We start from the raw sequence: 15,954 nt of genomic DNA on the forward strand, positions 1-15,954 counted from the left end.
GTTTAAGGACAAATTTAGGATAATTTTAAATTTAAAGACGAGTTTGAGACTTGATTACAAATTTAGAGACCACTTTAAAATGTAAACCTTTACAAATTTACTTTGATTACATTTTTACTATTGTCAAACTTACTTTCTTTTATCTTTTAAATACATTATAATTCATTCATCCAATCGTGTCCCTTTATTCTTTATGGCATGAATTATAGTAGTTTTTACCTTGCAATTCTATAAATTGTACATAATTTCTTTTCATATAATAATAATAATATTGTTATACATATTGTTTCCAATCCAAACAAATTGATCATTGCTATATAATTATGTATAATTTCGGCAAGTTTAACTTCACATAAACTTAATCATAAATCTTGGATTGTTTCCTTCTTCTCATTTTTCCTTTATGTACTTCTTTTGGTACCTATAGGAGGAGTAGTTGTGCTACTCCCATATTAGATCCTAAATATAATAAAGATTAGCAGTCGAAAATGATTTCAACAAGAACTAACACTGAAAAATCAGTAAAACATGTATGAATGCAGAATCCAACATTTTAGCTTAGGGCTTGTGTATGTGTAACTCAATTAACTATCATCTTCCTTGTGGGTTACTTCTTTTCCATTACCACCATCATGTTGCCGTTGCTTCTGCTGTTCTTCCTCGTCTTTGGCATCTCGTTCCTTCTTCTCATCCTCCAGTGCCTGATCTTGTTTCTTCTTTCTAAGAAAGTCTATGAGCTCTTTAAGAGTGGTTTCAATGTCGCTGCTCTTGAGGAGTTGCTCTGCCACTTCCGCTGGAGTTACCTTGGTTGTCTGAATTGCATCCTCAATCTCTCCGAAAAGGGTGTGTTCTGTAATTCCGAGGTACGTGGAAGCTAGCTGCCTAAACCCATATGGAGTGCAATAGGACATGTGGATGTGAACGTCCATGCGACCAGGTCGCAGCAAGGCTGGGTCAAGCTTGTCTTTGTGGTTTGTTGTGAAAATTATGATCCTCTCATCGCCGCAACTTGACCATAATCCGTCAATGAAATTGAGTAGCCCAGACAGAGTCACCTGTGATGTGTGTTACAGAAATTTATAGTGATGAATTTTCTGATGATATTTCAAACAAGGTAAATAGAAGGAGCAGTACACTCGTGTTTCTGGTTCAATTTTTTTGACCTGCTCATACTGAATAATATTATCAAATAAAGACCTATACGTATTTTAGATTGGTTTAATTTTACAAGTAATATACATTTTCCTTAACTCATCCCCAAGTCTATATTGCACACAGAAATGAGCCAAATGTTTGACAACAAACAAAAATGTATGCAAAACCAATGGCAAGAGCAAACAAACACCCTTGGCCATTCATCTTGGTCTTCTAGACTTTTTATTTCCCTTGTCTCAACCTCTGTTTTTCTTTCCTACTTTCTTTTGAAGAATTAAAGTAGCAAACAAAGGAAAGAAAAACTGTTAACCAAAATGGACGATTTGTACCGTACAATGGGATAGTAAACATCTTCTCAAAAGTTTAAACTGATTTTCGGATTCACCAAGGAGTCAAGAATCAAACTCACCTTTTCGGATCTAAAGATTTAATACTATGTCATGATATCACTCATCCCAAAAACTTCAGCTGATGGGAAAAGGTAACACTAATGGTTATATCTCTAATATTTCATAAACCTCCATTTTACACATTGTATAAATATTCCATTGGCCCCTCATATTTTTCCTTATCTTAAATTTATTCACAAATTATCTAAAGAAATTTTTTACTACAAAAAAACTCGGTTAATACTTAATAGAAAAAGTCTAAAAGACCAGTATTTTTATTAAAATTTAGCCAACACTTAACTACTAAAAGAAAAGTGACTAATTTTATACCATTAGATTTAATTTTATACCATTAAAAATATTTATGATGACTAATTAATGACTACAAATCATAAAAATTACTAGTCTTAGTACTCCTCTAATTAATATACTCAGTTTAGTTAGAAATGGACAGGAAAAAAAGAGTTGAAATTCGAAAGAGTAAATGGTCAAAATCTACGTGAGACAAGTTGGTTTTTTAAATTTCAATGGGATCATATTTGATGAGTTTGGAAAACTCTAAATTAATATTTGTGATGACTAAACATTATTAATATGATTAATTGCAAAATTAATTTTAGATTTATAATTGATTAAATTAATTTTGTAATGCAGGTTTAATTTGGGCCAGAATGAATGTTATTGATGCAAGCCCAAGAGAATGCTTTCTTGTGTGCTCAGTGTTTGATTCAAACTTACCAGGAAAGCAAATGCTTTTAGTGGGCCAAAATTCAATAAGCCCAATGTGTTTTATGCATGCTATGGTCCTAAAGGAAAATATTATTGGGCCAATTTAAATCCTAATGTTACCAAGCCCAAACATTGCTTTGATGAAAGCTTCCAAGTCTGGCCCGAAACCAAGTTTAAATGAAAGCATAAAGGCTTCTTGCTTTCCCACGGATTCCATTGCTTGCTAAGAATGGATTTCAAAATTAATATGCTAGCTTTGGAACTATGAGAGAGAAATTGACTTTGATTTGATGGGAATCATTATGATTAATGATACACGCCACTCTAAGCTAGGGAAGTGGGACTTTAATTTCATTTTGTTATTACCCATTAGTTTGAGTTCAAACTTCTCTCTCCTCTCTCTTACCTTTACTTATTCTCTTCGGTTATTACACAGGAAGCCATGGAAGCTACTTGGAGCTACCAAAAGGAAAGAAAAGCAAGGCTAAAGACCATCGAGTTGATGGCACGAAAAAGAAAAAGAAAAGTATGCTGTGGCTGAGATTATCACCTAATCTGGTAAGATTTGGTGAGGTAATCTCGGATCCTCCATACCCAAAAAGAAAGAAGAAGATTCGGCCAGTAAGGAAGATCCTTGGAGGCATGGCTTGTCTTTGATTCTGCTCAACCACCACAGGGAGTAGCTAGAGTGGCGAAGTGATGGTTGAAGGCAGAGATTGAAGCAGATGAAGCTATCGTCATCATGAAGCATCAAGGGCCAGAAATCCATCTTGGAAAGGAAGCCAAGGATGGAGCGCTCGGATTGATGAAGAGTGATGACCAAGGAAGGCCTAGAGGTATTTGCATGTTGGTTTCTGCATGAGTTACCTTTTTCTCTCTGGGTGGCCGAACCGGTTTTTGTTGAAGGAAAAGAAGCTGAGCTCGGATTTGTGTTTCAACTGTGAAGGCTTCACTTCTCTATAAAAGGGGTGAACAGTCATGGTTTGATTCAAGGAGTAAGATTTGAGAGTGCAAGGCACAGAGTTCTCAGAGCTACCTAAGCTAGCAGTTCTCTTCTCCTTCAATATTTTCTGTTTAGTATTTTTCTGTTTAATTTTGTCATGTCTTGAGTCTCATGGAAAAAGGCAAACAGTGAGGTTTGTAGAAAAAGCCATAGAGCGGAAAAAGGAAGAGAGTGCAAAATTAAAAGAAAAAGCCATAGATGTCTTAGAGGTCCTTTGTACATCTGTGTTGTGTTTCATGATTCTGTGGGAATCCCCTTGTAAGTTGGGTTAGCACTTTACAAGTTGTAATCTGGATGATTATAGTGAAATTCCATCATTGTTGTGATAGAGACTGGATGTAGGCTGCACTGCACTTAGCAGCTGAACCAGGATATATCTGGGTGTTCTCTTCTCTCTCTTCCTACTTCAATTCTATTTTACTGTTCAAGATGCAATATCAAAAATGTCTCGTGTCAAATGACGAGACAAAATGAAAATGTCTCGTGCCTAGGGACGAGCTAAAAACAGAAAAGCTTTCTCTAAGTCCAGCAAGTTTCAGCAAGCGAAAAGGGGCTAAGATTCAACCCCCCCTTCTCTTAGCCACTGAAACCATCAATTGGTATCAGAGCTTGGTCTCAAAGAGATCAAGCTTTGCAGCTTGGAGTAAAGATCCTAATGGCGGAAAACAGTGGCGCAAATGTGGTGTCTTATAATCTGACCGAAGGACAATCAAGCAACAGACCTCCTCTTTTCAATGGGAAAAATTATACCTATTGGAAGGAGAGGATGAAAATATTTGTACAAACTGTAGATTACAGACTTTGGAAGATCATCTTGGAAGGTCCTAAATTTCCTACTACCACAAATGCTCAAGGAGTAACTTCTCTTAAACCAGAAGCAAGCTGGACCGAGGAAGATAGGAAGAAGGTGGAGTTAAATGCCAAGGCAACCAATCTGCTCAATTGTGCTATCAGCTTTGAGGAGTACCGACGAGTATCACGATGCACAACGGCAAAGGAAATCTGGGACAAGTTGCAAATCACTCATGAAGGAACTACCATTGTAAAAAAGACTCGGACAGACATGTTAAACAGGGAATATGAAATGTTTACAATGAAGGAAGGAGAGTCCATCGATGAACTGTTCGAACGGTTCAATGCCATCACTATTGGCTTAGATGCTCTTGGAATCACACATTCAGAATCTGTGCTAGTGAGAAGAGTGTTGAGGTGTCTCACAAAAGAGTGGGAAACAAAAGCCTTAATTATTTCTGATAGTAGTAACTTAGATTCCATGACACTTGATGATTTGAGAGGAAACTTACTTGCTTTTGAAAACTCCTATTTGAAAAAAGATTCAAAAAAGAAAGGAATTGCATTTTCTTCTGTGACTAACCCTCTGGATGATGAATCCAGTGATAACTCTTCTGAAAATGAGTTTGTGTTGTTTGCAAAAAAATTCAGGAAAATGGCAAAGCTCAAAGGCAAAGGCGGCAGCTCCAGGAGGACAAAGAAAGATCTTAGCAAGGTAACCTGTTTCAATTGCAAGGAAATGGGGCATTTCAAATCTGACTGTCCCAAGTTGAAGAAGGAAGAAAGGCCGAGAAAAGGAAAGAAGAAAGGACTAATGGCTTCATGGAAAGAGTTGGAAAATGACTCAGATGATGATGATGAAAAATCAGAAACCAAGTCCCAACAGTGCCTTATGGCAGATCATGTACATCAGGTAGTCTTTCATAACCCTGACACTGAAGATCTTCATCTTATGATAGACCACCTTTCTGAAAAAATAAGATGCTTTCTACTGGAAAATCAAGAACTTGAACAACAAGTCACCATTCTTCAAGCTGAAAATAATTTTCTAAAAGAAAAAGTGAGAGAGGCCGAAACTGCTTGTGATCTTGTTGAAGAGAATAAGCAGTTAAGAGCCCAAATTAAAAGTTGTGAAAGTGACCATTCAGTCCTTGCATATGTGAATTGTTTTAAGCAAAATGAAGAGTTGCTTAAAGAGGTTAACAGACTTAAAGAAGACTTAGCCAATTTCACCCAAAGTTTTGAAAATCTGAATCAAATCTTGGCTAGTCAAAAACTTCTTTATGATAAAGCTGGGTTGGGCTTTTATAAATCTGAAAAATCACATTTTGAAAACATGGCTTCATCTTCAAATGATGTAAAGTATCAAGACCCAACTTGCTTTAACAAAACAACAACTCCAAGATTTTGTAGACTATGCAATCGAAATGGACACTTTCCTATCCAATGTTTCTTTGGTGAAAGAATGATTGGTGACAAAGTTTGTAAAGTTGTTTTTGATTACAATGGCTTAGGACATAGAAGATGGTTTAACGTTAAAGGATCCAAAAAGATTTGGATACCTAAGGGCTCTTAAGCATTATTTTGCAGGTGTGCCTAGCATCCAAAAGAAAAGAGAACACATGGTACATGGATAGCGGATGCTCTAGGCATATGACCGGAAAGACAACCTTCTTCATAAAGCTTGATGAATATGATGGAGGTTTTGTCACATTCGGTGATGATGCAAAAGGAAAAATAGTTGCTGTTGGGAAAGTGGGTAAAAATCTCTCATCTTGTATAAATGATGTCCTTCTTGTACATGGATTGAAACATAACTTGCTTAGTGTTAGTCAATTGTGTGATTTGGGTTTTGAAGTTATTTTCAAGAAACTTGTTTGCTTAGTGGTTTGTGAAAAAACTGGGGATGTTCTATTTGAAGCTAAAAGATGTAATAATGTGTATGAATTAACTCTTGAGGATTTAAAGGAACAAAATGTAACATGCTTCACCTCTCTTGAATCTGAAAAATGGCTTTGGCATAGAAAGTTGGGTCATGCTAGCATGTACCAAATTTCTAAGCTAGTCAAAAAGAATTTGGTTAGAGGAATTCCAAACATCAAGTTTGATAAGGATCTCACTTGTGATGCTTGCCAATTGGGCAAACAAGTAAAATCCTCTTTTAAATCAAAAGATGAAATCTCAACCAAAAGGCCATTGGAAATGTTACATATTGATCTTTTTGGTCCTACTAGAACTCAAAGTTTAGGAGGTAAACACTATGGTCTTGTGGTGGTAGATGATTACTCTAGATTTGGTTGGGTACTTTTTCTTGCTCATAAGAATGATGCATTTTATGCCTTTTCCACCCTTTGTAAGAAAATTCAAAATGAAAAGGATTTGAAAATTGCCCATTTAAGAAGTGATCACGGAAGAGAATTTGAAAATCAAGATTTTGAAAAATTCTGTGATGACTTAGGGATTTCTCATAATTTTTCATGTCCTAGAACCCCCCAACAAAATAGGGTGGTTGAAAGAAGGAATCGAAGCCTTCAAGAAATGACTAGGGCCATGCTATGTGAGAATGAAATTCCCAAATTTTTATGGGCTGAAGCTGTGAACACAGCATGTTATATTCTGAATAGAACAATCATTAGAAAAGGGTTAAAGAAAACTCCTTATGAGCTATGGAAGGTACCCCTCCAAATCTTAAGTACTTTCATATTTTTGGATGTAAATGCTTTGTACTTAACAATAAGGAAAACCTTGGAAAATTTGATCCAAAATCCTATGAAGGAATGTTTGTTGGATATTCCACCACAAGCAAGGCCTATAGAGTTTATCTCAAAGAACATAGGACCATAGAGGAATCCATACATGTTACCTTTTGTGATTCTAACTTAATTCCCAGTATTGTAAAGGAAAATGATTCAGATTGTGAAGAGGATGGAACAAGCAAAGAAAATTCCAAAACTATGGAAAATGAAGAATCTGTCAGCCCTGTTTTATCTCGTCAGATTGAAGGAGAAACTTCCATTTTGTCTCCTGAGCAGACACGAGAAACTGAAACAGTGAGACCATCAGAAGTTCATCAAAGCTCAACACCTGTCCGAAAGCCTAGAGAATGGAAGTCCATGAGGGGTTATCCTCATGATTTCATCATTGGTGATCCCTCTCAAGGTGTAACCACAAGATCCTCCACCAAAAGGCAAACCGAACCTAGCAATCTTGCCCTCTTGTCACAAATAGAGCCCAACAATGTCAAACAAGCTCTTGAAGACCCATCATGGGTCAAGGCCATGCAAGAGGAACTTGCTCAATTTGACAAGAATAAGGTTTGGACTTTAGTACCTCATCCGGATGGTAAGAAGGTAACGGGTACTAAGTGGGTATTCAAAAATAAACTTGGTGAGGATGGACAAGTTGTTCGTAACAAGGCTAGATTAGTGGCCCAAGGTTACGATCAAGAAGAGGGAATAGATTTTGATGAGTCTTTTGCTCCGGTAGCTAGAATGGAAGCAATTAGGTTGCTTCTTGCCTATGCTGCCCATAAAGGTTTCAAAATGTTTCAAATGGATGTTAAATGTGCTTTCCTTAATGGCTTTATTGATAGAGAAGTGTATGTGGCTCAACCCCCCGGTTTTGAACATAAAGATTTTTCTAATCATGTGTTCAAACTATCAAAGGCTCTTTATGGCCTTAGACAAGCTCCAAGAGCTTGGTATGAAAGGCTTAGTGCCTTCTTGTTAGAAAATCATTTTCAAAGGGGAACCACCGACACTACTTTGTTCATTAAAGTTTCTAATGATGACATCCTTCTTGTTCAAGTTTATGTGGATGATATTGTGTTTGGATCAGCCAATGAGACCTTGTGTGAAGAGTTTGGAAAACTCATGACTAGTGAGTTTGAAATGAGTTTAATGGGAGAGCTAACTTTCTTTCTTGGTCTCCAAATTAAACAAACTCCTAGTGGTACTTTTATTCACCAAGGCAAGTATGCAAAAGAATTGATAAAGAAATTTGGCTTAGAAAATTCCAAACCAATGGGAACACCAATGCATCCTAATACTAAACTTGATAAAGATGATGATGGCCTAGATGTGGATGAGACACGGTATAGAGGAATGATTGGTTCACTAATGTATCTTACATCCTCTAGACCGGATATTGTTCAAAGTGTGGGTGTATGTTCAAGATTTCAATCTCACCCAAAAGAATCCCATTTAACGGCTGTTAAACGCATCATTAGGTATATTAAGGGAACATGTGATTATGGTTTATGGTATCCAAAATCTGATGATTTTTGTGCAGTAGGGTTTTGTGATGCAGATTATGCGGGAGATCGAGTGGATAGAAGGAGTACTTCGGGCATGTGTTGCTTCCTTGGAAGCTCACTCAACATGTGGTCAAGCAAGAAACAAGCCACAGTGGCTCTATCCACAGCTGAAGCTGAATATATATCCGCATCTGCTTGTTGTTCGCAATTAATTTGGTTAAAAACTCAATTGGAGGATTACAAATTAAAGATCAATAGCATACCCTTATTTTGTGATAACATGAGTGCAATAAATATTTCAAAAAATCCTGTTTTGCACTCAAGAACGAAGCACATTGAAATTAAATATCATTTCATTAGAGAACATGTGCAAAAGGGTACTATTGATATTCAATTTGTAAAATCTGAAGAACAACTTGCTGATATATTCACAAAACCCCTCTGTGAAGATAGATTCTGTTTGTTAAGAAAAAGTTTGGGAATGATTGATTTAAATAATGTTGAAAATTTGTGAATTTCTGATTCTGTCCAGTTTTATCTCGTAGGAATGGGCGAGATAAAAACAAGGCATGATGGAGGAGCTATGATTAAGGGGGAGGCTGCGCAGACTTAGCTTCTAATGGGCCCCACATAATCAAGTTTGACCCCTCATTGAATTTTTAATGGTTCCTCACTTTATGCTGATCAAATCTTTTGAGTGTCATTTCAAATCTCATTGGAAGTGGTTATTGTCAAATCAAATCTTTCTCTCTCCATCTAATCCCTTGAAATTAGGAAACCACTTTTTCAAAACCCCTTGGTTAATAACCGCACCATTATGGTTATTAACTTCCCATCATCTCTCTCCAATCCTCATTAATTGCACCACTAACCTCCTCTCTCCTCACCCTCACTCGGCACTCTCACCCTTTCATATTCAACTTCCTCATTCTCCCACCATGAAAAAGAAAACGGCACAAAAGAGAAGTAACCGAACCCCCATTCCAAAAAATCCTCCATTCTCATCACCTCAAACTCACACACATATCCATCTTCATTCTACCTCCTCTTCTACACCATCACCTCCTTCCAAAAGGGCCGACACCATGCGGCGCAAGGTCATTGCTCACAAATCATCCGGGAGAGGAAAGAACAAGGAGCCTAGTGTTCAAGAAGAAGAAGAGGAATCACATACTTCTCCACCTCCATCACCGCCGAAAAGACCAACCTCAACCACCAAAAGCTCTCAAAAAGGGCCGAAAAGCTTTGTTCTGCATGACACAAGGGAACCGGCAAATTTGGAGTCTCTCGACTTCAAGAACAAGTTTCACAAAACTCACTCCCATTTTGATCCCTCCAGGTTTTACTCATGTGCCTTCTATGAGTTTCATCAAGAGGTTTTGCTGAAACGCCCTCTCTGTCTTTCATACCTGGTAAACCTTGAGAAACTGGCAACCAAAGGAATCAACTTTTCTGCCATGTTTGATGCTCTGAAATGGACTCTACTGCTTCACATTCAGAGACTTGTGTACCCGAGGCTGGTTCGGGAATTCTATGCAAATATGCGTTTGATTGATGGCTCAATCCACTCCTATGTCAAACGTGTTTACATGACCCTCAACCCTCAAACAATAGGCGCTGCCCTTGGATATGAAGAAGAAGGGCCAAAAGTTTACATGGTTGACAAGTGGGATGATCAGGTTGGCATTACACAACAAACGGTCTTACAACACATCTGTGCAAATCTCTCTGGTTTGGATGGTCTCCTTCCAACTCATCGAGCACTCGGTCCTGAGAACTCTTTGTTGCACCGAATCATTACTCACATTCTCACTCCACAAGGCGGTTCTCACCATAGAGTAACAGTTTCTGACTCTGTTATTTTATTTGCACTTCTTACTTCTTCCCAAATTTCATTTGCTTATGTTATGATACGTCATATGTGGGAAGCAGTGAAAAGTACCAAAAAGGCTAACCTTCCATATGGCATGTTTCTTACATGTATATTTGAGTATTTTAAGGTTGACTTAACTAATGAAACTGTTGAGAACAAGATTTCAATGATTAAAGGAGGAGGAATTTCGGGCAAAAAGAGCAAGAAATCTGTTTCCTCTGAACCGTCTCTCAGTGATCCGGAGAGCCATCCTGAGCCCTCAAATGTTACTGCATCAATCCGAGAGGTTCTCAATGAGATGCGCAACATGTCAAAGCTGATGTTCAAATCCCACAAGACTGCCAGAAAATTGGAACACGAACAGGAAAGGGCTTGGAAGAAATGTCATGATAGAGTTGGCTTCATGATAAAGACCTTTGATGATGAAATGGGGACAGGAGACTTTGAAGTCGATTCTGGTTCAGAGTTCAACCTGTCTGATGATTGATGGCTGTTGTTTATCTTTATTTGATATTGGCTTCATTAGGCTCAATCTATTTTTTGTATGAGCATGACTTGATACTCCCTGCTCGGTGATACTTTAATACACTCATGTTATTTTGTTGCTTTGTTATTATGGTTATCTTGTGGTATTCTTCATATTTTGTGCAAGTGCCCCATGATGACAAAAGGGGGAGGAAAATAAGTTTCCAAAATTGAAATAGGAAACAAAGAAAAACAGGGGATAAGAAGGATAAGAACAGAAGGATAAGAACAGGGATGAAATTTTCAAAATTAAAAATTCATGATCTCCCTTGTTCAAAAAAAAAATGCATATTAGTTGATGATAATATTTGCATTGTTCAAACTACATTTAGTTTATCATGTTTAGTTAATTCTGATTTGGCATCTGGTTTATAATTATGCTTGATTCTTTATGCCTGGCTGTTGATTCATCATTGATAGACTTATTGGATTGACAATGTATTTTTGGCAGTTCCTTTAAATTGTGAAAAGTATCAAAAACTGCCTTATTTTGCTCTACAAATATTTTCCTTCATGTTATTTTGCTCTGATATATTGAACAGAAAAATGTTTGGATTTTTTTTTAAGTTTGTAATTCTTGTTTGAGCAGAAAATCAATTATGATAACAAATGAGTTTTGATTATCACCAAACTCTGCTCATAAATCAAGCATTCAACATTTTCAAAATAAATATGTTGAATAACATTGTTACTTGAAACTTGATTAAATTGTTACAGGTTAAAGCTTCCCTTGATAAAAATGGCATATATTAAGGGGGAGCCATGTGACAATTTGAAAAGGGGAGAAATTCAAATTCAAAGGGAGTATTTCTTTACTCAATCTTTAATTTCTTTCTATTTCAATTTTAATAATGTTTGTCATCAAGGGGGAGATTGATGAGTTTGGAAAACTCTAAATTAATATTTGTGATGACTAAACATTATTAATATGATTAATTACAAAATTAATTTTGGATTTATAATTGATTAAATTAATTTTGTAATGCAAGTTTTATTTGGGCCAGAATGAATGTTATTGATGCAAGCCCAAGAGAATGCTTTCTTGTGTGCTCAGTGTTTGATTCAAACTTACCAGGAAAGCAAATGCTTTTAGTGGGCCAAAATTCAATAAGCCCAATGTGTTTTATGCATGCTATGGTCCTAAAGGAAAATATTATTGGGCCAATTTAAATCCTAATGTTACCAAGCCCAAACATTGCTTTGATGAAAGCTTCCAAGTCTGGCCCGAAACCAAGTTTAAATGAAAGCATAAAGGCTTCTTGCTTTCCCACGGATTCCATTGCTTGCTAAGAATGGATTTCAAAATTAATATGCTAGCTTTGGAACTATGAGAGAGAAATTGACTTTGATTTGATGGGAATCATTATGATTAATGATACACGCCACTCTAAGCTAGGGAAGTGGGACTTTAATTTCATTTTGTTATTACCCATTAGTTTGAGTTCAAACTTCTCTCTCCTCTCTCTTACCTTTACTTCTTCTCTTCGGTTATTACACAGGAAGCCATGGAAGCTACTTGGAGCTACCAAAAGGAAAGAAAAGCAAGGCTAAAGACCATCGAGTTGATGGCACGAAAAAGAAAAAGAAAAGTATGCTGTGGCTGAGATTATCACCTAATCTGGTAAGATTTGGTGAGGTAATCTCGGATCCTCCATACTCAAAAAGAAAGAAGAAGATTCGGCCAGTAAGGAAGATCCTTGGAGGCATGGCTTGTCTTTGATTCTGCTCAACCACCACAGGGAGTAGCTAGAGTGGCGAAGTGATGGTTGAAGGCAGAGATTGAAGCAGATGAAGCCATCGTCATCATGAAGCATCAAGGGCCAGAAATCCATCTTGGAAAGGAAGCCAAGGATGGAGCGCTCGGATTGATGAAGAGTGATGACCAAGGAAGGCCTAGAGGTATTTGCATGTTGGTTTCTACATGAGTTACCTTTTTCTCTCTGGGTGGCCGAACTGGTTTTTGTTGAAGGAAAAGAAGCTGAGCTCGGGTTTGTGTTTCAACTGTGAAGGCTTCACTTCTCTATAAAAGGGGTGAACAGTCATGGTTTGATTCAAGGAGTAAGATTTGAGAGTGCAAGGCACAGAGTTCTCAGAGCTACCTAAGCTAGCAGTTCTCTTCTCCTTCAATGTTTTCTGTTTAGTATTTTTCTGTTTAATTTTGTCATGTCTTGAGTCTCATGGAAAAAGGCAAACAGTGAGGTTTGTAGAAAAAGCCATAGAGCGGAAAAAGGCAGAGAGTGCAAAATTAAAAGAAAAAGCCATAGATGTCTTAGAGGTCCTTTGTACATCTGTGTTGTGTTTCATGATTCTGTGGGAATCCCCTTGTAAGTTGGGTTAGCACTTTACAAGTTGTAATCTGGATGATTATAGTGAAATTCCATCATTGTTATGATGGAGACTGGATTTAGGCTGCACTGCACTTAGCAGCTGAATCAGGATATATCTGGGTGTTCTCTTCTCTCTCTTCCTACTTCAATTCTGTTTTACTGTTCAATATGCAATATCAAAAATGTCTCGTGTCAAATGACGAGACAAAATGAAAATGTCTCGTGCCTAGGGACGAACTAAAAACAGAAAAGTTTTCTCTAAGTCCAGCAAGTTTCAGCAAGCGAAAAGGGGCTAAGATTCAACCCCCCTTCTCTTAGCCACTGAAACCATCAATATTGATTCGCCATGTTAACTAACGTTGATTAGGACACGAGGAATGATATTGAATTAGAATTTGCACAAGGAAATTATTCCCTGAAATAGAAAAGCGTTACTAACCTGCTTGTCATTTCTTCCCGTGGCAGCAGTAGATTCTGCCATGCGATCCTTGAATTCAATGGTGCAATCAATATCCTCCACAACAAGAATGGATCTATTGGCCATCCCAATGAGCAACCTCCTGAGCTCAGAGTTATACTGCAGCTCCGTCAACTCCAAATCATAAACATCGAAATGCAAGTAATTAGCCATGGCTGCAATTAAGCTCGATTTCCCAGTCCCAGGAGGACCATAAAGCAAGTACCCTCTCTTCCACGCCTTCCCAACCTTTCTATAAAACTCTTTCCTCCTCACAAACCTCTCCAAATCCTTCATCACTAATTCTTTCATGCCTTCGTCCAACGACACCGTCTCGAACGTCGCCGGATGGTCCAGGTTGGTCCCCACCCACGCATCGCTCGCGTTTCCGTACATGTTCTGGTAATCCACCGTGAAGATCCGAAGAGATTTTGCTTCTTGCTTCATCGATTTCGCTTCTTTCAACACATGTGGAAGGTAGGTGTTCAGCACCATTGCCCTGTGCTTCTTGTGGAACGTCAGTTCCAAGGAACGAAGCTCCGAGCGGAGGGTGGAGTTGATGTCCCTAGCGCTGTGGAAGCTTCCAGAAGACTCGACTTGGCGGCAGATTAGGATCCACTCGAAGCTCACGCCGTTGAAGGTGTCGGTTACGGAGCCGCCGCGTTCCATGGTGAGTGTGAAGTCGTTCTCTGTGTCATGCTTGGCGACCTTTAAGCGCTGCGCTGAGGGGGAGATTTTGGCGCCGAGGTAGGTTTCCGCTGCCTCGTAGATTTCGTTGTTGGAGAGGCCGTCGAATTCGTCGATGACCATGGTGACGGTGGAGGAGAACCGGGAGAGGACGCGGTGGATTCCGGCTAAGGCGTAGTCGCGAAGCTCGCCGGGGACGAGGTCGTTGGCTACTGACCGAATGATCATTACTGTGGCGGCGAAGGAGGCGGCCGCGGAGAGGAAGGTCTTTGCTGTGGTCAGGTTGGACTCGGCGGAGGAGGAAGAAAAAAATGGCATTGCCATTGTATTTTTTCTTTTCTTTGTTGAGGGTTGGTCTGCACCCTGTATACCCTTTCTATTGTATTGTAATATGATTATTTATAATTCTTGGGTAATTGGGTTGGTAGTGTGGTTGGAAAACTTTGGTTTTTGAATGTAAATGAGTGTATGTTGGGAATGAAAATGTCAAACGGGGAAGATGAAGGGAAGCAACCAAGGTCCTTCTTGTTAGTTTGAATGTTGACCCCGTTGACTTGCTAAACATCCAGCCGTGCTACACAAGTGTCTTTTCTTCTTAGAATAATTTTAAGAAAAAGTTTAACAAACAACACTATTATTAAAATTTGACTAATATTTAATTATTAAAAAAAATAAATAATTTTACATCTTTAAATTTAATTTCATACCATTAAAAATCCTAATAATAATTAATTGATAAATTATAAATCACAAAATTTACTAACTCTTATCACTCCTCTAATTTTAATTCATTTAATTAAATATAATTAATAATATGGTAACCAAAAATAATAAAATTTTAGAAAATATAAATAATAAATAAGCAATGTGACAAAATTATTGGATATTAAATATAATGAAAACTTACATATAGTAAAACTGTTAATTAAAAATTATTAAATAATTTGATATGTTTAACTAAAATATTATTTAATTGTTTTGGATGATCAAATTTACGTAAAAACAATTGCAGGTAAGTAATTTTTATTAGACATAGATTAATTAGATTTCATAAATAGCTTTAGAAACAAGGTTTTGATGTGATTTTTTATAAAAATTATTTAAAAAATTAAATATTTTAATTTTTAGAATTTAGTAATTTTATATTAAGTAATTTTTTTAATCTTTTTTATGGCGACCAAATTCGTTTTAAAATGTTCTTATATTGTTGTATATTTGTTTCTAACTCTTCTCTCTTTGTTAATTATATATAATATGTAATTTATGAAAAAGTATAATTAGACAATGAGAATACTAGATATATCCAATGTTCAATTCAATAGGTATACAAATGATTATGTTCATTATTTTTAATTTGATGATTATTTCTTTTGATTCGATTTATTCATGCACAGTTAACAATAACTAAATGTTCAATTCACTTGGTGTGCAGATGATTATCCTAATATTAAAATTTAAGAGTAATTTAGAGTGGAGTATTTTTTACTTTATTGGGTGGATTCCAAAGTTCATTGTTCACATTGTTTACAAAAATTATTATTTATCTAACAAAACCCATAATTTATTTTAAGAAATGTTAGGTGAATAAATTATATTTTTAACTAAATTAATCAATTTTTTTATGCTTTTCTTTTTTTTTCAATTCATTTTTATTTTACTAATAAATTATTGGACTACCTTAATTGAATTTAATTACTAAAATATATAATTTAGTCACGTAACATCACTAATTTTTTTATTCATTTCATTAAAAGTAGTTTTA

General features: G+C 36.8%; 1 protein-coding gene across 1 annotated transcript; it reads right to left on the bottom strand.

Annotated features, from left to right (window-relative positions):
• Window positions 1–347: 347 nt before the first annotated feature.
• On the bottom strand, window positions 348–14,633 carry LOC130963436 (protein HYPER-SENSITIVITY-RELATED 4-like). The gene is made up of 2 exons (XM_057889554.1): window positions 13,488–14,633; window positions 348–1,055 (listed from the first exon to the last, which is right to left on the bottom strand). Exons 1-2 carry the CDS (start codon window positions 14,514–14,516, stop codon window positions 585–587), a joined length of 1,500 nt encoding a protein of 499 aa, XP_057745537.1. The 5' UTR covers window positions 14,517–14,633; the 3' UTR covers window positions 348–584.
• Window positions 14,634–15,954: the final 1,321 nt, after the last annotated feature.

This window comes from Arachis stenosperma, chromosome 1, assembly GCF_014773155.1.
Source record: "Arachis stenosperma cultivar V10309 chromosome 1, arast.V10309.gnm1.PFL2, whole genome shotgun sequence".
NCBI classification, from domain to species: Eukaryota; Viridiplantae; Streptophyta; class Magnoliopsida; order Fabales; family Fabaceae; genus Arachis; species Arachis stenosperma.